Consider the following 23,306-nt stretch of genomic DNA (forward strand, 5'->3'; position numbering starts at 1 on the left):
ATTGACATGGGATGTAAAAATTATGAACAGAGAAAAGGACAAATCAAAATGAATGACTCTGGTGACAGTGTACAAATCAAAACCTTTTTTAAGTCAGGTGTTTACCAAAAAAATTTAAGAAGGACTTCATTGAGATGTCAACTGAAAGGTAATTGAAAGTAATTTTTGACAGACCACTATATGATTTTTGACATATAATTCAGAAAGAAGTTTAAAAATATTGAGTAGCTCTGCATAATAAAACTATCATTTCCATTTACTTATTTAAGTGAGAAAGTTTTCTCAATGTTTAAATCTGTAAGAATAAAATAGGAATAGAATTGATGCTAAGCCATGACACGTTCTAGTTTTAGGTAATGTTTACTCATGGAAATGTGATTTGGGAAAAACAGCCCTAATCATCTCATTGAGATACATTTCTAATAAAATGTTACCATTTGTGTAATTAGCTTTCAAATTTTGTAAGAGTGTAATATTGCTTTGAGCAATTGTATATCTGTAAATTACAATGATAACTTAATCCAGGAGAGGATTTTTAACTTTTATACCTTTATGTTTATGTTCATAAGACAAAATTAATTTTCCACTTGAAAGTACAAATTTTGATGTATATATAAGGTGATAGCTTAATCAATAGAAGACTTTCAAGCACATAAACGTATAATATTTAGATACAATTCCATGGGGGAACTGAAATAAAAAAGCAAGTCCAAAAATAAAAACATAAAATATCTGACTATTAAAAAAGTATTTTTCTTCAAGTATTTTTTAGATGGATGATAGTGGGAATCAAACTATTACAGTATTTAGAATCCACTGAATATATTTAAGAGAGTGATGTTACGTGTTTATTTTAGAACAGCAATATTTAGAAAATGCCAAAACTAAAATCCTTTACAATTGTTTTGCTTTATGATGAAAAACATTTTGGTTGACAACTTAAAATGTGATGGATACATAGTTTAACATTTTATTTTAGAGTACACACTATCAAAAAATTACTTACGACTTACTGCCTTAAGGCAATCAACTTTTATCTTCAGCAGGGATCATTTGATGGACTCAGACAGAACTGTGAATTTAAATTCCAATGAAAACCCAGGCTTTGCCTATTCTGTAAACATCTCAACAAAAACCATTCTTGTTCTTGTTTGGCATTTTCTCTTTCTTGTCCAGCTGGGATCCAAACACTCAGAAATGAGTAATAACGGGAAAAGATTATACACTCTTGAATGACTCATTCAAAGACCTTTATAAACTTTGTATATAGACTTGTTTCAGAAAAGAATCATTTGGGTGAGTTCTGGTTTGTTTAGCAAATGGGAACCGCAGCACAGTTAAAAGAAAAAAGAAAGGATGTACAAATGGTACAAAACCATCACTGCAGGCCTTTTCCTTCAAAAACCACTTCCCTGCATTTGTAATACTGGGAAACATGAAAAGAAACACATTTAAAAATGTTGAAGTCATCACTGAGTCTTTAGCTTCTTGATAACATCTTTTGCTTTTATCTAAGATATATTTTCTCTTGGAGATTCTTTTCTTGGGAGACAGTCTTGCACAGGCATGCACAAAATCAACTCTGAACTTTTTTGAAACTATTTTATATTTTCTGTCCATTTTCAAACTCCACAACTTTATTTTGCATGATATATGACTCCTGCACAATTAGCTCAAGGCTAATCCAGTTCCTACTTCCTGTACCATAATTGAAAATTCACTTAAGATCAGCAAAGTCCTACTTGCTATCACATTAAAATGATGTATTCCTCCCGATACAATCTCTCATACCTCTTTTCCATTTCAGCTACCCCATAAAACCACCTCTTCTTCCCCTGATATGCAACCTAGCTTTTAGAAATGAATAGAAAACCACCTCTGGCTGACTTTGAGTAGTGCTGAGTCTCCTTAAACTTCTCACTCTGTTCCAGCATTGCGGGTAATGGAACATCCCATAGACTCTATTATTTGCACCTAGATCAGTAAAAATTTATCTGATGGATTTATAAACATCTAATAAGGGTGTACATGCACAAGTAATACAAATTCTCATATACTCCCTTGGGTAATTTCTATTTAAAGTTCTGTATAAAGATATGACAGATTGCACATTAAAAGGACAAGCTAAGCAAGGAAAAGAATCTCTTCTGTATCTATTCATGCCTAACTTCCCATATATTTTTGACATTCCAAGAAAGAAACCTCAAAATAATTTTCCACTCACCTTTGTCCTTTATGATATCTTCTACACAACTGCAGAATATATAATGGATTTGTTCTTCCAAATTATCAATAAAGATATTGAATAGAATGGGCTGTAAAATAACTCCCATGGGATGCATCCAGTATAAAAATCTTACATTGGCAGAGACCTGTCTAGCTCATTTACTGCTGAATCTCCAGGGCCTAGTACAGTGCCTAATACATAGTAAGTACTTAGTAATAGTGAATGAATGAAAATAAAGTGATGGATGAATATCTGGATGGATAGGAACTTGGTGTTTTTGACATCTTCTGATCTTTAAGATATGATCTTCTAGCCAGTAAATTAACCTCCTAAATGTATAACAATTGAGAACATAATATTTTATGTTTTTATTGAGAGTATTATGCAGGTTCTGGAGATTACCTGCATCTACTACAAACAAGCTATCTAACTTGGGACAAATGACTTGAATTCTCTATGCTTGATCCCTCATCAATCAGACATTAACAGCCTCTCTCTTAGGCTTGTTGGGAGATGATATACATAAAACACTTGGCCTGGTTAATAGGAAGAATTCTGTAAGTGTGACCTATCACTTTTCCTATTGCATGTGTCCTTCATGTTTGAGATTAATGCCTCAGAATGTATATGTAAACATTATCAGAATTACTATCTCAATTTTTGCAGGGACATTTATAATCACCTCTCTGCTAGCCATAAAATCATTTCATCCAAGCCAGCAGCTTGTACTTCATGATAGATCTAGAATGTAAAAATGTTCGTGCACATTAGGGTTTAAAGTTGTAAATAACCAGACCAGTCACAGTATAGTAAAAGAAGGATTTTAGGTTTCTTTGGCGAAACAAAAGCAGGTATAAAAAGTTACAAAGGTTTTAGATTTTCATTCACAAAAAAAAAAAAAAAACAGTCATTCACATTTTACACTATACACGGTATAATATAAATACAGGAACGTATTATGTGCATTGTAATGAAAGAGGAAAAATTAAAACCTAATAGGTAGACACAGAGTTGTTCTGTGCTCTAGAACACCCAAAGGTGGATCACATTTAACGCGGCAACCAAGGGAACTTGCCTAAAGACTGTATGATTGTGGCTACTGTGGTTCCTTCTAAGTCAAAAGAGGTTCTGTGAAAAAGAATCCATGTTGGGTCTGCTCTTCTTCTATTTGCATTTTATTTGTTGTCTTCTCCAGATCATTCTAACTAAAATTAGGGAAAGACTCCTAAATGCTTTCTTCCCATTACAGGGTTTTCTTTAAACATTAAATTAAGTGGATAATGATTCAGAGTCATCTTCAGCAGTCATTTTATTCAAATTAAGGGGAGAAAACAGAGTGGGAAGAGATAGGGAGAAATTTTAACACATACACTCCACCTAACAGGAAGCAACGCCCACACTATGTCTATATATATGCTCCTTGCTTAGAATGGGCAAACATCATTTGCTGAAAGCTATACACTTTTCCACTCTTTTTATAATAAACACTTGATGCATTCTATCCATCACATTATTTCATCAGGGACAGAGTACCTAGATTATATTGTTCCAAACTGTGTGAGGGAAGTATAAAGGCTAACACTGAAAAATAACTAACATACTATGTCAATGTTCAGGTTTGGGGTAAAATAACATCCAATAAATTAAATCAGTATGGCTTACTTCATTTATTTATGTATGCTTCACAGCTGCAGCATTCATACATGAACATTCAAAACTTTATAAAAGATTAAAATGGTTATATATACAAAATTTCTTTCTTTGAATGTGTGTTGTTTTAACAAACCCCCTCCCTCCAGAGCCCTAGGTCTATATCCATTTGAAATGTTGTTGATCTGTAATCTTGCAAGTTAGTGTTATAAAAAGCCATTAAAAAGGAGACCCAGTTGAGTTAATAATTAGCACTTTGACCCCTAAAAAATGCTCCTAGTCATAGAAAAGTCCTCCGTTCAGGCCTTTCTTGTAAGTGAAGAAAAAGGAATGCAGCAAAAAAAGAGTTCCACATTGCAGTCTCTAGTTCCGTTGGGATCCCATTAGCCAGCCAGGTTTCAGCATCACATGGAAGCCGGTTGTACCTAGGGCGGAAATGGTGCAGTGACCTACAAAACTTTGTGTTTGTTAATTGTCCAGGAAAAGCCATCCTCCATCTTGCTGACAAAGGGCAAGGGAAACCATTTCCAGCCTAAACAAACTACCAAAAGCAGCCGAACAAATGATTAAAGACCTGTAAGGCTCCATAATCATCATTAAATATGCCCGAACTCAGTGTGACTTTTTATTTTATATACAGGATTAAAATCAACATTAAATCATCTTATTTACATTGCCATTGGTGCTGAAATGGAGCTTTTTAAATAGTACAGTAGGCTGGTATACATTATAAAATGGTCTGCACTGGAGGCAAATAGAAAACTAAAGAAATTAGATAGTCTGGAAATGGTTACATTCTGCCCTTATTTTCTTTCCTTTTGTTTGCTTTCTTTTTGAATGCCAATACTTTCATTTAAAATGTTTTCGAGCACAGCAACCCAAAATGACTGGACGGTGGTCCAAAAATCCAAACCAACTGATAATACTTCTCGAGGTGATAGGAAAGGCACAGGAAGTTAGGACTTTGGCTGAAATGATGAAAACACATGTTCGCCATTTTAGGGATCAGCGCCTTGATTCTTGCCACCTCCTGCTCCAACGGTGATCATGTTTTGATGTATTTATTGAATTGTCCTTTGCTGATGAGGAATTTTTAAAGTATTTCTTAGAATAAGTCCTTTGGTATGCAGATGCTACATGGAAGGAAAGAAGGAAAGAAAAGAAAACACAACAATATTACTTGCTCCATACCCTAAACTACCAATACCGTAGCCGTAAAATGAGGGTGTCTAGTAGTTGTTATAGCATGGTTGTCCATTCTTTCTAAAGGACCACTTACGGTTCAGGCAGGTAATTTTAGGCATAGCCCATCTTCCATTTCCTAGGCAACGGATGGTTGGAAGGTGGCGTTGAATGAAACCATCTTTGCAGTGATATCTAATCAGGGAGTTGATTTCATAACGAGGTTTCATCTTTCCAAAGGTCTTGGCATTTTCTACAACAGGGGGCTGGCCGCAAGCAACTAAAGAAAAGTAAATTGGGTTATTTCCAAATAATCTAAGTATTTCTATTGGCATGAGTTTCTCTTTTTTTTTCTCTTTCCTTCTTTATTATACCCAATCAAGCACCTTCAGCAGTCATTTAGATTAAGAAATTGAAAATTTTCAAGACAAAACTAAACAGTAAGCTTCTGGGCCTAGTTTGAATCTCAGATTCTGTACCTTGAATTGTGCTTTTTTTTTTTTTTTTTTTTTTAAAAGAACCATAGGGCATATGGTCATACATTCACCTGTCCATTTGAAGGTGATACTTTTCCGAAAAAAATTCTAAATTAAAAGGAATTTGGAATTTCCTGTCTCAGGCCACCATGTGGTCTGTTGATGTTGTCTTCACCACCATCCCGATGTTTTTATTTATTACCCACCTTCACTTCAAATAAGATTTGTAATAATTAACTATTATTGTCACTTCCCCGAAAAAAACTTACAATCTATAATAACATCATAGCTTCAAAATGTGGACAAAATATGTCCAAAATATGGATAAAATATGGACCCTTCAGTATAAATAAAATATCTCCAGGTTCAATTATGTTTATTTGCTCTTTTCTGTCTTCTGTACAGAGACAGGAAGCAAGTCAGGATGTAGTATTCATGCTTCAATTTCGTAATTACCTTATAAATATAAATTTCAACTCTTAAGCAGGGTAAGTAAAGGTAAATCGTGGAATATATAACCATCATTTTTAACCCACAATAAAAAATTCTATATATCAACAAACTTAGTGATGGTAGAAACAGTAAAAAGGAAATAGTAGTAAAAGAAACCTCACAATTTTGAAATTCAAGAAGCTGGGAAAATTGGTTCAACTGAATTTGTATTAATTTGTAATTTTATTCAATATTAGTGTACTTGTTTTAAATGATATATTTTAAAAATTAACTTTTATTAAGTGATTGTGTTTTGCTATATATCTCTAATAAAAATATAACTTAACTTCAATATAATTTCCCTAAATGACATTTCCTATCAATAGTTTACTTTAAGAATGCTATCATGAGGCCCACCTGATAAGCATGTCATATTCTCTCATGAAATAATGCAAATCTTCAGTGGGAGGATGATTACCAGAAACCTTGGTACCAAGATGTTTGGATGTCAAAAGTTCACGAATATTAAATTTATTTACATATTCAAAAGGCTGTTTATAACCATATTCTTTTGAAATGACAAATGTAGGTTTAACTTAAATATTTAGTTCCTTTAATTTACTTCTGCCTGACAGAACAGCTTAGAATGTATTGACCCATAGCAAACAAAACTGTCTTTAATGAAACACAATCCAAGCATATATTTTTGTTCACATAAGAAATTGTCATTCAGATAGACATAACCTAAAAATAGATTATAAAGTCCTACTATCTATAACTAAGAAATCAGAAACGTTTGTGTATGTATTTGATTTTTACAAATTCCTAGAAGATAAACTGAGATTTCTATAATAATATGTCATTTTCAATTAATAATCTACACTACGTATATAGTTCAATGAAAACCCGCATCTGGATATCTACACTTCTTTTATTGTAATATGGAAAGTCTATACTAGGGTCTAGATACTAGCAAGTATCAGATAGAATGAGATGGAAGTGATACGGAAGGTTAAAAATTATCAATTAGATAACTCATTATACTTGATTCTGACTAATTAAAAGTTGTCTTTAAATTTGAGAGGAAAGCAATATACAGATTTCTTCCAAAACTATAAATGAAGACTTATTATAAAGTTAAAATAATTCAGGGAGTGTGGTACTGGCAAGGACAGGCAAACAGACCAGAAATAGATCCACATATATATGCTTGATATTTGACGGAAGCAACATGGCAGAGCAGTGGGGAGAAGGTAGTTTTTTCACTTGGACAATTGGGTATTCATATGGAAAAAAATATGTATTTGGTTCCCTACCTCAGAGAATCCAAGGGAGATCAATTCTAGATGGTTTAAATATATAAATGTAAAAGACAAACTATAAAACATTTAAAAACAACATAGGATGGCTTTCTGACTTTAGGATAGGTAAAGATTTCTTGAGACACAAAAAGGTTTAAACCATAAAGGAAAATTCAACAAAATGAAGAACTCTGTTCATTAAAAAATGCCATGGGGAAAGACAAGCTACAAACTGGGAGTAGATATTTGCAACATATAATTGTCAAGGGATTAATAACCAGGACATTTAAAAAAACTCTCACAAATCAATATATAAAAGAGAAGCAATCAAGTTTTAAAAATACACAATAGACATGAACAGAAACCTTACAAAAGAAGAGCTATAAATAAAAGTATATGAAAAGATATCCAGGGAGAAGTATCCAAGACAACGCAAATTAAATCACAAGAGGTAACATTTTATACCCACCAGATTGGCAAAAATTTCAAAGTCCGTTAATATCAAATGTTGGAGAAGATGTGGAGTAATGGAACCTTTCACACATTGCTGGTGGGAGTGACAATTGGTACAACCACTTTGGAAAATAATTTGGCATTTTCTAGTGAATTTGATAGTACCTGTATCCTATGACTCTGCACTTCACTCCTGGAAAAACACCCTATGGAAACTTGCAGAGATCTACCACAAACAAGTTCAAGAATATTCGTAGAAACATTGTTTATAATAGTGAAAACACTGAATGTAACCCAAATGTCCACTGGCAGGAGAACTGATAAATAAGATGTTATATAGTCATATACTGTAATACTACACAGCAGCCAAAATGAAGAAATACAGCTACATGCATCAACATGGATAAATCTCACAAACATAATGCTGAACAAAAAAAGCAATGCACAAAATACAAACAGTATGATTCTACTTAAAGTTCAAAAGTGTACAAAACTAAACAATTTGTTTACAGATACAAGCATATGTGATAATTCTAAAGAGAAAAGAAAGGGAATTAAGTCATTATCTATGGCTGGATTGGGGAATTAAATGGATGGGATTGGAAGGAACCTGCAGGATGCCCCAAAGATGTGTAGATAGTATGCAATGAGGTGGTGTTTTTTTTTTTTAAAAAAAGTCTTTTATATATAATATAATCCTCCTTTGCAAGTATTTAATTAAAACGACCTAGGTCTGTATGTTTAAAGATGTCTAAAATATCTGAAAGGAAAAATAAGTGTCATTTATAAAAGTCTTCAGACATTTATAAAATTCGTAACATTCCCCAGAGTACTGATTAACAAAGAATTAAGTCTACACAAATAAAAATCAGACAGTAGGGAGATAAAATATATGAATCATTTTGTTTTGTTTTATTTTTCTCCTTTAATGAGGTAGACCTAATGTTTTGTAAATCTTTCCCCATTGGTAAATGTCTACCATGATGTTACTGTTGTGAGACCTTTTTAGATAAGGCAGTGGTTCTCAACCTGGGGCAGTTTTCCTCCTCTCCCTCCTTTCCCAGGGATAGTTGGTGATGGCTAGAGACATGGATGGTTGTCACAAAGCAAAGGAGGACGTGGAGTGGAGGAGAATGTTACTGGCATTCAGTGCATAGAGGGCAGGGATGATGCTAAACATTCTGCAATGCACAGGACAGCCCCAACAAGTAAGAACCGTCTGGCCTAAAACGTTAATAGTGCTGCTGCTAATAAACCCTGGCATAGGAAAAAGCAACACGGGAAATAAAAGAATGTTTGGATCACAAAATGAAAGCATGACTCCAGGGAACATTTGGAGATCTAAGAGGGCAAACACGACATTTGGATAAAGACAAACAGTTCTTTAAAGACTTCTTACACTAGAAACAGGGAAAAGAGCAAATAACTTGATTTGCTGTTTCCACAAGTTCCATCGCGTAAGTGTGGAAGTAACGTACATAGTCAGGAAAGCTGCTCACACATGAAAGATATTCAGAATAAATTCTGCTTTAGACAAGAGAATGGCAGAGTATAGTAGTCATGGATAACAGCTAAGTTTCATCTCAGCTTTGTGTATCTTACTGTTCTCTTTCTTTTGATAGAATTTCTCTAGTGGTGTTTGTCTTTCCTAAAATATCTGTAGAGTGTATTTTTAGTTTTATTATTTTTATATTCAAAAATAAGTCAAATGGATTTTGCATTTTGCATTTGTACTTTGTATGTTTAATTGAGGTGGGTAAAATCTGGGTATTGAGATTAAATACTCATGTTCTAACACCATTATCAATTGCAAATAGGTTTATAAATTTTTATGGAATTCCTATTTTTTAAAGGAAGAAGTCTATACAGTGTGCCTTAGAATTCAAACATATTGGTCAATGATAAACACTTTCAAAAATCAGCTTTCTTAATTTTATCTGTTTAATATCAACTAAGCAATTCTCATTATATTATTAACTTATAAACATATTATAAATGTTTTTATTGTATCATATTTTGAAGGTTTTCAACAATAGATATAGGGATGGCATTTTTGTTCTATGGTTTATGTGTACAGATGGAGCTTCTAAGGGAATGAGTGAAAAACTCAAATGTCTATAAAGACCAGGAACTTAACCAAAAAGGAGGAAAGGTCTGAATGAGGACTGCAATGAATTGGAGACAACAGTCCTACCAAGGGAGGGTGGTAGTTTTCAGCTGCAGTATTTAAACCATTGATAAATGTGAACATGGGCCAGAGGGCACCAGGTGTTCTTTTTTTTTTAAGTAAAAACTTCACATTATTTTATGATACATACCAGTTTTTTATTGTCGACAACTAATTAAAAATTTTTTTGTTTCTTTAAATTTTTTATTTATTTATTCTACAACTAATTTTTTTTTTTTTTTTTTTTAATGCTCTCCTCATCAAAATAAACAGGTTTATAGGCCCTTGGGCTGGCAATTGTTTTTCTTAAAAATACTGCCAGGTAGTTTTTCTACATAAATGCTACATTGTTATCTTAAGCACTTGAAATCTAAGGTGAATACATTACTGGAAACAAACTTTTCAATTATATTGAAAAAGTAAACCATTCCAGAGCAATAAGAGATGCCACATGTGACATCCAGCTTATGTCTTAATGACATTTGGGCTTCCCTGTTGGCGCAGTGGTTGAGAGTCCGCCTGCCGATGCAGGGGACACGGGTTCGTGCCCTGGTCCGGGAGGATCCCACATGCCGCGGAGCGGCTGGGCCCGTGAGCCATGGCCGCTGAGCCTGCGCGTCTGGAGCCTGTGCTCCGCAACGGGAGAGGCCACAACAGTGAGAGGCCCGCGTACCGCGCAAAAAAAAAAAAAAAAAAAAAAGACCACAAAGAATGACATTTATTCTTCCTGAATTTACTTGATAATTGAAATGCAGATTAAGTATACATTATTAATGGAGTAATCATTACCTGTTCCTTTCTTGCAGGTATAGGTGAGATGGTAATTGCAGGGAACATCATTCCACTGGCCATTCTCATGCCATATAATTACAACACAATCTTCTCCAGCAGAAAAGAAACTATCTGGCTGATTGGGCCTCCAGTTCTCATATTGCTGTAAAAATGGAGGGAGAAGATAACTATTGACAGTCAAAGAGAAGCATATTATAAAAGCGACAGTGTCATTACTGCACGATTAAATTAGAAGGGACTCAACAATTTCTGTTGAACCATCTAGCTGAAATAATTCTGGTGGTAAAGAAAAAGATTTTTACACTCTGAGTGGAAAATGTATATATCTCAAAGTCTCTCTTCAACAAATATATATATTTTTTCCTTTGGCGATGAGACATATATCTAAGGAATCAATGCTCAATTTAAGAATTTTCACCATGTCATTATTATTAATTGTAACAGCATTAATGGAAGTGGAACAACTAGAGAAAAAAATTCATAATCTCGTCACTCTATCTGTCATGTTTTCTTCCAAACCTTATGTGCACATATAATTTTATGTAGACGTGATTATAGTGCAATAAAATGGTCATTCCTCCTTCTATATTTTTACCACAATAAAGTACCTTTGTCTTATTGAATGTAATTGTTTTCATCCAAATTCTTTGCTATGTTGATATATATATAAATCGATATATTTGCTATATTTATTTTTCTGTTTACCCGATATACCTATGCCCATCATTTTATATTCAACCTTTCTGAGTAATTCTATTTTAGATATGATTCTTATGTGCACCATTCAGTTGTGTTTTGCTTTATGATCTAATCTGGAAGTTGTTTTAATAGGAACATTTATCACATTTATGCATATTAATATACAAGATAATGCTTTAAAAATGTCTTACTATAAATATATGTTTGCTTTTCTTTAATGTGTGTTCAGATAATTAAAAGGAATTTTATTGACCTGATGTTTTCCTACTGGTTACCTTTATATCTACATCTTTAGATGATACCTTTTGATTCCCTAGTTTGAGCAATGAGATTTAACCAGAAATATCTTTTGCCTTCCATCACAGTAATACATGTCTTTTATTCAGCACCAGTAATGAATGAAGCCCTCTTCTGGTACTTGGTATGCATTATCTCTTACAGTAATCCAGCAAGACTGGGAATAACTTGAAACTTAGCAATGTTAAACACCCAGGACTTTTAGGTTTACATTCAAATTTTTGTTGCCTTAAAATGTGACCTCCATATCAACCAATAATTATATGAAAAACATAGTCCTTATGCCTATTCAAAAATAACAAACTTTAGTGGGATGAAAATAATATTGGACCATAAATAAGAGAGAAGCTTTCTAGCCTCCGGTCTCTTAATTAGAATGTGATATGGGACATGTTTGTTCATTGTCTCTCTGGCTCAACTTGGGTATCGCTTTCCCAATATGCTTTGCCTACTGTCAAGTTTAAATCACATCTAATGCTGACCAGACTGGTGGAGACAAATTTCCTTCATATGAAAGAAATACGTATTCAGATTTATGTGACAATGGCAAATGTGACTGTTTCTTCTGGGCCTACAGATCTATTAGTCTTTCCTTGAATTAAATTTAAAATAAGTCTGTGTGTAGAAAACAAACTTATGGTCACCAAGGGGGAAAGGGGGAGGAGGGATAAATTGGGAGGTTGGGATTGACATATACACACTACTATATGTAAAATAGATAACTAATAAGGACCTACTGTATAGCATAGGGAACCCTACTCAATACTCTGTAATGACCTATATGGGAAAAGAAACTAAAAGAGTGGATACATGTGTATGTATAACTTATTCACTTTGCTGTACACCTGAAACTAACACAACATTGTAAATCAACTATACTCCAATAAAAATTAAAAAAAAAAAAGAACCAAGGGGGGGAAAAATGAGTCTGTGGTTGAAACAGTGAGTTAAGAGATTTTATTTGAAAAAGACAGAGTCAGAGAAGAAAGAACTGTATATGAGTTAAGGCAATTGTTTCCAATTCAGAGCATGCCAAAAAACAGTCCTGCTAGTTACTCCCAAAAGCACCATGGTTATCTTTATGTCTTTTAAAAATGTATAATAAATATACTAGAGAATGGCTCTAATGTTTCTTTCTTCTCAGAAAATAATGCGGTTTTTAAAGCTTTAAAATATGGTAAAAACCTAGATCTTTGATAAAATAATTTGTGAGAAGAAGACCTTAAGTTTGAAAACCTCAGGATTAAGAGACCTTCTACTTTTCCTTCAATCTCTTTGCTTAGCTTTGCTTTGAAATACACCTCAATCATGCCAAAATTAAGATAGGAGACAAGAGACCTCTGCTATGTAAAGAAGAGTCTCTGAAAAGTGATAAAACTTCAAAGAACCAAGGGAAGCTTAATAAAGACTTTTTTTCCAAAACACAGAATTAAGGGTGTTTTTATTTCTCTGGTGGAAATCCAGAAATTATATGGATTTAAATTCAACTCTAGTAGCCTGAATGGTACCACTGAGCTACCCCCTAGGTGGCCCTGGGAAAGATGCTCAGAGGACCGTACTCACCAAAGCACTCTGTCTGGCAGGTCTTCCTGCGACTGGGAACTGACATTTGATCTGACCTGGGTTTCTAATTACTTCTTTATTTTCCTTTTCTTTGCTTATTTCCCTTTCCTTACCATCTCTTACCCTCCACCCACCAAGTCTTATTTTTTGCCTTTTTTTTTTTTCCGGCTACCCTCCTTTAATAGATAACAGAAAAGGAGTTAACAATGCAGATATAAACGTCACATTCAGCCTGCTGCTGCTGTATGACTAAGCTGTCTTTAACAGATGAATTAAAGCAGGATAAAATTAAAAATTAAATTAATAAAGAATAAGAATTCCTTAAAACTAACAAAGATCTAAATTGAATACTTTTTATGGTGAAAGATCCCAGAGTTCCTCATATACTTAATTTGGATTTTGGAGCTCAATACTTTCTAGTTTACTTTCTAACTAACCTCTTTCAGGAAACCAGTGAATGTCCTCAAAGGTGGAAAATTTTCCAGCATCCCAATACCATGTGTAAACTGTGCGGTGCTCCCCTTTCCTTGGCCTTATCACACTATTCATCTCCCTTATTTGCTTTATTTTTCTTCATAACACTTATTACCTTCTAACATCCTATGCATTTTACTTACTTATTATATTTTTTCTCCTTAGTAGAATGTAAGCTCATTGAGGACAGGGATTTTGGCTTCTTTTGTTTACACCTGTATCCTCAGTGCCAGGAGCTATGCCTGGCACATAGTGGTGTTGTTTAATAAATAATTTCATATTTAGAAATAATGAACCCCAGAGTGTGCTGCGCTCCTCCCTATCCATACTTGCCCCTGATCGAAGATGTTGTTTGCTGCTGGCAAACAGCAAGCGAGACAATCACAAAGTCAGCAGAAGTAAATAACCGGTCTGGAAAACAGTTGGCAATACATACCAAGAGCCTTAAAAAGTTCCTACCCTTGGGCTTCCCTGGTGGCGCAGTGGTTGAGAGTCCGCCTGCCGATGCAGGGGACACGGGTTTGTGCCCCGGTCCGGGAGGATCCTACATGCGGCGGAACGGCTGCACCCGTGAGCCGTGGCCGCTGAGCCTGCGCGTCTGGAGCCTGTGCTCCGCAACGGGAGAGGCCACAACAGTGAGAGGCCCGCGTACCGCCAAAAAAAAAAAAAAAAAAAAGTTCCTACCCTTGGACTTCATAATTCTACTTCTAAAATGCCATCCTAAAAAATAATCAGAGATATGAACAACATTTTATCTAAAATATTACACTAGCAGTAAGTGGGAAAAATCTATAGAGCAAATATATATTCAATAAATCATGGTATAGCCAGACAAATGGGACATTATATAACCATCAAATATCTTGGCTTTGAGGACTATACAAGGAGATGGAAGATACTAAAAGAAGTGTTAAGTTAAATAAAAAGCAAAGTCCTAAAAATGTACAATAATCCGAATTTTACGCATACTCTCGATGCAGTTGTGTGTGTGTGTGTGTGTGTATGCAAAAGACCCAAAGAAAATGCAGTAAAATGTTATAAAGTTTATATCTAGTGATATGAGACTAAGGTAATATTTTATTCTATACATTCTTACAGATTTTCCAACTTCCCTTGAATGAGCATAAATTATTTTTCTAATCAGTAAAAATGAACATTATAACATGAGCTATGCGGCAATCAGAAAGAACTTACCGATTTCTTAGCTAACACTTTTTAAATCTAACCTCAACAAACATCACTTCAAGTCATCCAAGTCCCTCGACTGCCATGTATTTTGCAGCTGACATTTCCTCCTGATCTGAACAATAACCATCTCATTTTCACACTGAAATGAGATTCTGATTCCATGCCACCAAAGTAATTCTCAGGCCTTAAGCTTCCCAGGCTCAGACCTCTGGTAAAAGATTTAATTGTTTTGGGTGGGAATTGCATTTGGCTCGCAGCAGTGATCTGTGTTGTTGCTTGGCAGAACTGTGGCTTAATGGTGCAGGACCAAATTTTAAGTCTGTGGTTTTTGCAAGAATGTTTGATACCCACAGGCATGTCACACTATTACCTCATATCTGATTGCTCCATTGTGCAGATTTATTTTGGCTAGGATGCTTTGATTTTGCTCCATGTTACTGCCAAACTGACTTAGCAAAGGAAACTCCAGTTTTCTGAACAACGTTCTTTGTTTCCTCCTGAATTCTTATAGCCTTATTTAATATCACTTGCAGAGAAAAAGAGTAGAAAAAATAAATCATTGATTTTAGGTTCAATAATGTATTTTTTTTCACTAAAGCTAAATGTTAGGAAGAGAGCTCTCCTCAGGAAATCAATTCTGAGCTATAAGAATGTAATCGAGCCTCTCTCACATAGACGGTGTCTCATACATACAGAAATGTAGACTCTTGGAATGAGCAGAGAAAAATTCTCTGCTCCCATCTGGATTTTTTTTCTCCTCGCTGGAATTATAAGCAAACATCCTGGGTGATCTAGCCCAGGTCGACCCTCTTCTAGGGCTGGATGGGCAAACTAAAATTATTCCAAAAAGCCAGCATGGCTTGGGGAGAATTCATTTTAACACTGTTGACAAAAATAAATGCTGATTTAGCCTGTTTTTGTCTCAGAGACTCATGTTCTCCATTCCAGACCTTGAACTCTCGTTGTTTCCCCCAGAGACCAGAATTAGATCAATCCCATGTCTGAAAAGAAACCCCTAGATTACTGTGCATTTTTGTTCTCTTTTGATGGCAGAGAAAATTATGACATAAAAGTCACATAGTTGATGTAAAGGAAAGCCAGCTCAGATGTAAACTCATCTACATGTTCTCTAACAAACATGCATTTTATTAAGAGGTAATTTTTTATACCTAGTATGAACTGCTTAATGCTGTACACTATATGAAAAAGTTACTTGTAGTGTTCCAATTAAATGATTTCCTCTCTGTATGTGTAAAAAAAAAAAAAAAAAAAAAAAAGTGCCCCAAAAGACAACCATTTCAACTAAACTGGATTTATTAACTTTTCAATTATTGTTTTCTCTTTCCTTTCCCCCCAATCAGATTCAAGCAAGTTAGCTGCCAAAAGCATAAAATGATTTTTAGAATCCTGGCCAAAATCTAACAGGTAAGTACCATTCTCCTGAATGAAAATTGTCTCCACAAACCAGAGAATTCATTTTGAACCAATCCTAATACTGAGAGGACAAGGTCGGAGCAGACTGAAGTTATTCATTACAATCTATCAAACTTTACAAATGCTTAGATTATTTTATTCCAAATAATCTGTATTTTATCGTCAAAAATTTACTTCTGTCTTATATTAACATAAAAGCGGAGAATTATCCTGCAGGTCTTCTGGAGCACACGGGACTCCCCTGCCTGCCAATATTCCCCACTCTCGGAGAGTGACCTCAGTTCCACAGATCTAAGACAAACTTGACTTAAGTGTCTCAAGCAGAATGGCGGAAGAGTTATTCTCTCCTTCCCAGCTCTTTGCAAAGTCTCCAACTTAATTCAATCAACATACGGGGAGGGAAAAGGTGTGTGTTGTGTTTGGGGATGGGGGTAGGGTCTCTGCTTTTGAAAGTTACCAGCAATCTACTAAAGTCAGACAGGGTTTACATCCTTTCAAGGAGACTCTGATTATATAGTATCTAGGAGTCCCAACTGTCATTCAGAGATACCAGATGATCTTTTATCTTTAAAATACACACCACCATGATCCATGGCCCTGAATCTCAGCAGATAACTAGTATCACAAGCATGTACAAAACAAATGGAAGAGAAAACTCTAATGTAATTGAACTAGAGGTGGATCACTGTCTTTTTTCTAAGGTGAAAGAAGTGTTATTTCATAGACTCGCAGACAAAGAAAAGAAACTTATGGTTACCAAAGGGGAAAGGGCGGGAAGGGACAAATTAGGAGTTTGGGATTAAGAGATATACACTACTGTATATAAAATAAAGAGCAAGGACCTACTGTATAGCACAGGGTACTATGTTCACTACCTTGTAATAACCTATAATGGAAAAGAATCTGAAAAAGAATACACACACACATATAACTGAGTTATTTTGCTGTACACTTGAAAGTAACACAACATTGTAAATCAACTATACTTTGGTTTTTAAAAAAGCATTATTTAGGAAATACACAAGATTTAAAAATAAATCAGGTACTTTGCTTTGCTTTACAAAAGGAGTTTGCTTGGTTCAGCTCTGAGCACTGCTTTCAGTTCAAGAAAGGAAACGAGACCAACCAGTATTAGTCAGTTAACTGCTGTGACAGTCACGTCCCAGCTGGTCCTTTATATGATACATATATAAGCAAATCGATTTATGAGGAAATATGCAAGCAGCTGGATGGTGAAAAGAAAAGGCTGGATCATGGAAGGCTCTTGAACCGTAGAATGACTTACCCTTCATGCAACATTCCAAAATAGTATTTGCTTTTCCACATCAAGATTTTTTTTGTCTTTAGAAGATAATGTCAATTCAAAATTCAAAACCCTGAGATAATAAGGTCATGCTTCAACCTCTAGTAGAGAAAGAATTCCCGGAACATGAAAGAGTTTTGTTTTTAAATCCCTTTTATCAGAATTTAAAACTAAGAAGTTTTCAAAGCAACTGGACTTATCAAAACTTAGTTGATAACTAGCCCTTCTCCATAATATTTGACCCATTTCAAATTCTTTTCATTGAGATTTTACGATTTAATTTGGTCAAATAGCTATAAAGGATAATCGATGGGCACTAACTAGTTCTAAACAGTTAGACACTCCGTTTAGAATCTCTTGGTTTCTTTTCCTCTCTAATAAAAAGAAAATGGAATTTTCACACACCAGATAAAATTTAAGTTCATCTTTTTGTGGGACACAAATTTGAGATTTACTACCATCACACACACATACACACACCCCTACAAATACAGTATTTCTTGGCAACAGGGAAGGATATATCTAGGATAGACCTTTGGGAATGCCCTTGTTCACACAGACCTGTGTAGCAGAGGGGTCCCCACCATAAATACAATAGAGAAGGTCCAAAATGGTTAAATAGTTAGTAGAATAAACATCAACAGACCCCTAGAGATGGGAAAACTGAGCTGTCCATTGGACAAACTTGCCAGCTAGTTGAACGATTTTTACATACTAGCCAGCCATTGGGTACAGTCCAAATTTGTGCCTGAGCAAAAAGTACGAAATAGTTCATATTTGTGGATCTTCAGGGTCTCTCGTGTATATTTGAAATGACAAATCTTGAATCTGCATCTGCCAGGGGCCTACTCTATCATCGACCTTGTACCTACCCACATATTTACCTATAGTTTCTGAGCTTAGATTGAGTCACCTTTTATTCTTTAAAATTCACTGTAGTTTAGATTATCTTAAATGGCCAATTAAAGGCTTTATGTTTTAGAACTATTATGAGTGTTGCCAAGTATGTTTAAACAATTAACCGCACACATTCCATTGATAAAAACCGCTCGTGACATTTGTCCAGTAAAGCCATGCTCTGACATAATATATTATGGTAATTGTTGGGAGAATTTAAGGCTTCAAGCTATAATTTGGAGTTTTTTTCCACGAACAGTCCAGTCTCTGCTTTCTACCTACTCTCTCTATTCCCCCAAACACTGCTGATTTAATTCACTGTAAAAAAATTTTCATAAGAAAACCAAAAATGTCCTCTAGGTTCACATGCCAAGGGAACCAGCCAAGGAAAACTTTCCACTATTACTGTGTATAAAGTGAAGATACGGGAAAGATTGGTCCCAATGCTTACCTCAGTTGCTAGGATTTTACTAAGCATGTGACTCCATGTATTCGCTTTACGCTGCATTTGAAAAATCATCTCATTTCACATTTAACTTTCTGGTTCATGATATAATGCAATTCATACTAGAATTTTAAAACCCAAAGCTATAGGGACTTAATTCACAGAGAATATTATTCTTGCAGAGACCTAAGCGGAGTTCTGGGAATGTGAAGTTTTGAAATGCAAAATACTATATGGCCACTAGGTGGTGATATCCATCCATCATTAGATTTTGAATTACCAACTAAGTCACCGTTAACAAAGCAATGTAGACGTCCCCCCCACCCCCGCCCCACCCCAAACCATGATTATTTCCTCCATATGGAAAAAAAGATTAAAGGATTATCTGTGATAGGTTCCCTCAGTTTTGTGAGGAAAAGTAAGAAGAGAACACTTTGCTAAAAGATAGACCTCAGCTAAACAGTATTTACCAATCCCATTCTAGTTAGCTACAGGCCAATGTAGCTATAATCTGAATTTTCTAGTTGACTAAAACGTTCGACTACAATATTTATTTTTTTCTATTTGTCCTTTTAAAATTGTCAGATGAACAGTGAAGCTGCATCAGAAGCAAAGCCAAATCTATAACAGCCACCTAAAATCCTCAGGACAGGGCAGATCGTAAATAAACACCAATGCACACAATTCATGTCTGCATGTGATTCAGTCTGTTTGTAGGTAACAACTTATGTAGATTAGCTATAAAAACATGACACCTGTACTAAAAGCTGACTTTTCTGTGTTCAAACTCCTTTTATCACCTGGAACCGGTAGCGCCACTGCTGTACTCACACGGCCACAAATAACATCCAAATGCAGTCGATGCCAGGGGTAAGCAGATAACCACCAAAGGATAAAAGCAAACTCCAAATAGAAAACACAGTCCCTAGACAACGGCTTACCCTTTTGAAACATATGCTGATAAGAAACCACCTTTGCACTAAATAAAGAACTCAGAATAACCACTCTGGGTTTATCCCCCCCCCGCCTTCACCTTTCAGAACACAGGTCAAACAGTTATCTGCCGGGAGCTTAGAAGGACTGCTTATTAGAGAAATCAAAACATGTGTTAACTTTAAAATGCCTTTTTTCCCTCGATGGCTGTGGTCACAAGAGGCATTTGTTTGCAGTCTGTGGGGGATTATATTTAATTTTGTTTTCTTTAAATTGTTGGGGCAAATGACCTCACTGCAAGGTAGAAATATACCCTCCTCTGATCTGCGTACTTGCTGCGGGTTACTCTGGTCTAGGTCCTTGTTTATTTATGTTTTAAAGGAGGTTATGGTTTGGCTGTTGTCTTTTAGTTGAACAACCAAAAGGAAAAGAGCAGCTTTGTTTTAAAGGAGAAAGAGACGTTTGTTTTGGTGTCACTGCCCAAGCCTGGCAGCCTGGAGTGGGATCCTACAAACATGAATATGTCGAAGGGAAAAAAACTAACTCGGGGTCTCCTGATAGCTGTGAAAGTGGCAATATGCCCACTATTTTCCTAGCTGGCAAATCTCTGTGCGGGAGAGAGGATCTGCCAGCTCTGGAGCACAGCACTAATCTTGTGTAATAGCATGAGCTCACTGCCCTACAAAGTAGTAATTATCCACAGCAGTTTCCAAAGGATGTGAGTTCCTCCCACTCTGAGAGCACTTGGAGACGGGGTCCCAGGCACAGCCCCACTAAGCCACTTGCATTTAATCCCCACCATGAATGGTGCCAGTGGGTTCCTTCGCCCCAAGTTTGTTTGTACAGGTCTTCAGTCAGGAAGTGTTCACCATCCAAATGCAACTTGAAACTGCCAAACCCATTCAACATTTTCTTGGCCTTTTCCATGGCTATGCATTGCCTTAAACTAATTAGCAATTAAATTTAAATAACCATGTGTGATTTTTAAGGTTTCACAGAGCACTGTTGGAAAAGCATCTGTGAAAAGGAACTACCACGTTGATAAATGCTTCTTTTTTTCAAGGAGAATCTTGTCAAATATGAAATGATTTTCCAGTGGTGGGTAAATATTGTTCTTCCAGCTGTTTGCCCGTCAATAGCCATCTGCACTCAAGGAAGGGAAAGGCGGAGAGGAGGGTTTTGTGTTCTAGAACTACACTGTGGCTCGATATATTTTATGTGAACAATCAGAAGAACCAGTTCTTGGTTTCAAATCAAACTGAACTGCAACACAAGTAAAAATGTTCACTAAGAGCTCAATGGTCTTTCAGAAAAGAAACTGAAAATTCTTCTACTGGTGAGTAATGTGCTAAAGAATGAAGAAACAGCATATGTTTTCCTTGGCTTTTAGATTAATCTAATGAAGCCTGTGAGATTTAACATAATTAAATTAATGTTGATATGCAGTGTGACTTGCTCACAGAGAAGTGGCATTTGACTTGGAGCTAAAACCACAGCATAGCCAACACACACCCATCTGCAAACACTTTACAGGAAGTCTTCTAAGATTTTCAGGTAGAAAAAGTAAAACTTAAGGTTTTGGTTTTGTTTTTTGTTTTTTTTTTGCGGTACGCGGGCCTCTCACCGTTGTGGCCTCTCCTGTTGCGGAGCACAGGCTCCGGACGCACAGGCTCAGCGGCCATGGCTCACGGGCCCAGCCGCTCCGCGGCATGTGGGATCTTCCCGGACAGGGGCACGAACCCATGTCCCCTGCATCAGCAGGCGGACTCTCAACCACTGCGCCACCAGGGAAGCCCCGGGGGTTTTGTTTTGCATCATTGTTTTCTGCCAAATCATTCACGATCCTTCAAACCAGCTTAGAAAACACAGGGAATTAGTTAATACTCTTGATTCTCTTTTCAATGTCCAAGACATCTGGGAGAGGGAGGAGGATACGAACCTCTGTGTCTATAAAAGGGTAATAATAATACATTCCTGCAGAAAAAAGAATAATGGTTTATGGCCTGCGAGTTACTCCTTTTTAGGTGTCTCTTCCTGGGTTAAGGGCTATTTCTTTATTGTTTCTACCTTTTTAAAAGTTGGTTTTTTTCTCACCATACTTTGCTTGACAGACTAACATGTTTATTTATGAAAGGAGAAAATGGGTCTCTGGATTTAAAGTCAATTCCACATCCAATCTGGCTATTTTCCTTCATTAACTCTGCAGCATAACCAGGAGGGCAAGTGGGTGTCCCAAATTCTAGGTGTGGCAGTTTGCCAATGCTCAACCATGTTTATCAAAGTGAAAAAAAAAAAAAAAGCCAAATTCAGTTATCTTCCAGAAATATTTTTTTCAAGTAGCATTTTTTAAGCACAAAAGGCTATCAGTTAGCCTTTTGGAATCTATATCCTAACTAACAAGGGGCAAGATAAGTTGGTTAGAGCTAGAAAATAAGACATTTAAGGATCTGTGAATTAGTAACTTGTTTGAGAACTTTCTGACTAGATCCAGAAAGTGCAGAGGAGAGGAAGTCTCTGTTTTCTCCAAACAGGACACTGGAGAGTGAGAAGGCCGTGACTACTTCCCAGGAAGCTGACAAGCCAGCAGCCTTGCATGGGTTGACACTGAGTGCTGACAAAATAGAGTTGACAGATGGAAAATGTAAAAGAGATGTAGAAAATGTTCTTTTTAATGTATAAGGATAAAGTCAGAGGGTTTTTTGGTTGTTTTTTTCCTTACAAATCAAACTTTCCTAAAGCTCCTCAACATTTTAAAAAGAGAACTGGATTGTCAGTTCTACTCAATCCTCAACCTCTGGACAATGCAACCTAAGGTGACATTTTCCTTTGAAGTAACTTCATCTGATCCACTGAAGCGTCCGATCCCCAGTGGTGAGGGTTGAGCTTTGAGGTGCTGCGGGAGCTCACTAAAGAGCACACAGAAGGGAGCAATACAGACCTCGGGAGAATTGCCACTGCGAGAATCTTATTCCTGGGGCTCAGGGAGAGGAGGGGGCAAGACGGTAACAGCTTTAAATCTCTGAGGTCCACAGCTTGATTTTAAACCATTGGTTAGGGAGTCATGTTATAAAAAGTAGTGTGATTAAGGCACCTACCGGTTTCCACTATCTCCCTAACTGTGCTGTCCATGGACACACCACAGTCTGTAGTTGAAAAGCAAGTTGTAAAAATGACCTTGCCAGGGCTTCCCTGGTGGTGCAGTGGTTGAGAGTCCGCCTGCCAATGCAGGGGATGCGGGTTTGTGCCCCGGTCCGGGAAGATCCCACAGGCCGCAGAGCAGCTAGGCCCGTGAGCCATGGCCGCTGAGCTTGCGCGTCCGGAGCCTGTGCTCCGCAACGGGAGAGGACACAACAGTGAGACGCCCGCGTACCGCAAAAAAAAAAAAAAAAAAAA

At 36.2% G+C, this 23,306-nt stretch overlaps 1 protein-coding gene across 2 annotated transcripts in view; it reads right to left on the reverse strand.

Moving 5' to 3' along the window:
* Nucleotides 1-3,037: 3,037 nt before the first annotated feature.
* VCAN (versican) overlaps nt 3,038-23,306 on the reverse strand; it is a 114,519-nt gene continuing 94,250 nt past the window's right edge. For both annotated transcript variants that reach the window (XM_027100688.1, XM_027100689.1), the window contains 3 exons: nt 10,678-10,822; nt 5,157-5,339; nt 3,038-5,010 (listed from right to left, as the gene is read on the reverse strand). In XM_027100688.1, coding sequence (XP_026956489.1) covers nt 4,883-5,010; nt 5,157-5,339; nt 10,678-10,822 — 456 coding nt within the window. In that variant the 3' untranslated portion in view covers nt 3,038-4,882. The remainder of the gene's footprint in view (nt 5,011-5,156; nt 5,340-10,677; nt 10,823-23,306) is intronic.

This window comes from Aethalodelphis obliquidens, unplaced genomic scaffold (genome assembly GCF_003676395.1).
Source record: "Aethalodelphis obliquidens isolate GAN/ISIS:26980383/991018 unplaced genomic scaffold, ASM367639v1 scaffold4, whole genome shotgun sequence".
Taxonomy (NCBI): domain Eukaryota; kingdom Metazoa; phylum Chordata; class Mammalia; order Artiodactyla; family Delphinidae; genus Aethalodelphis; species Aethalodelphis obliquidens.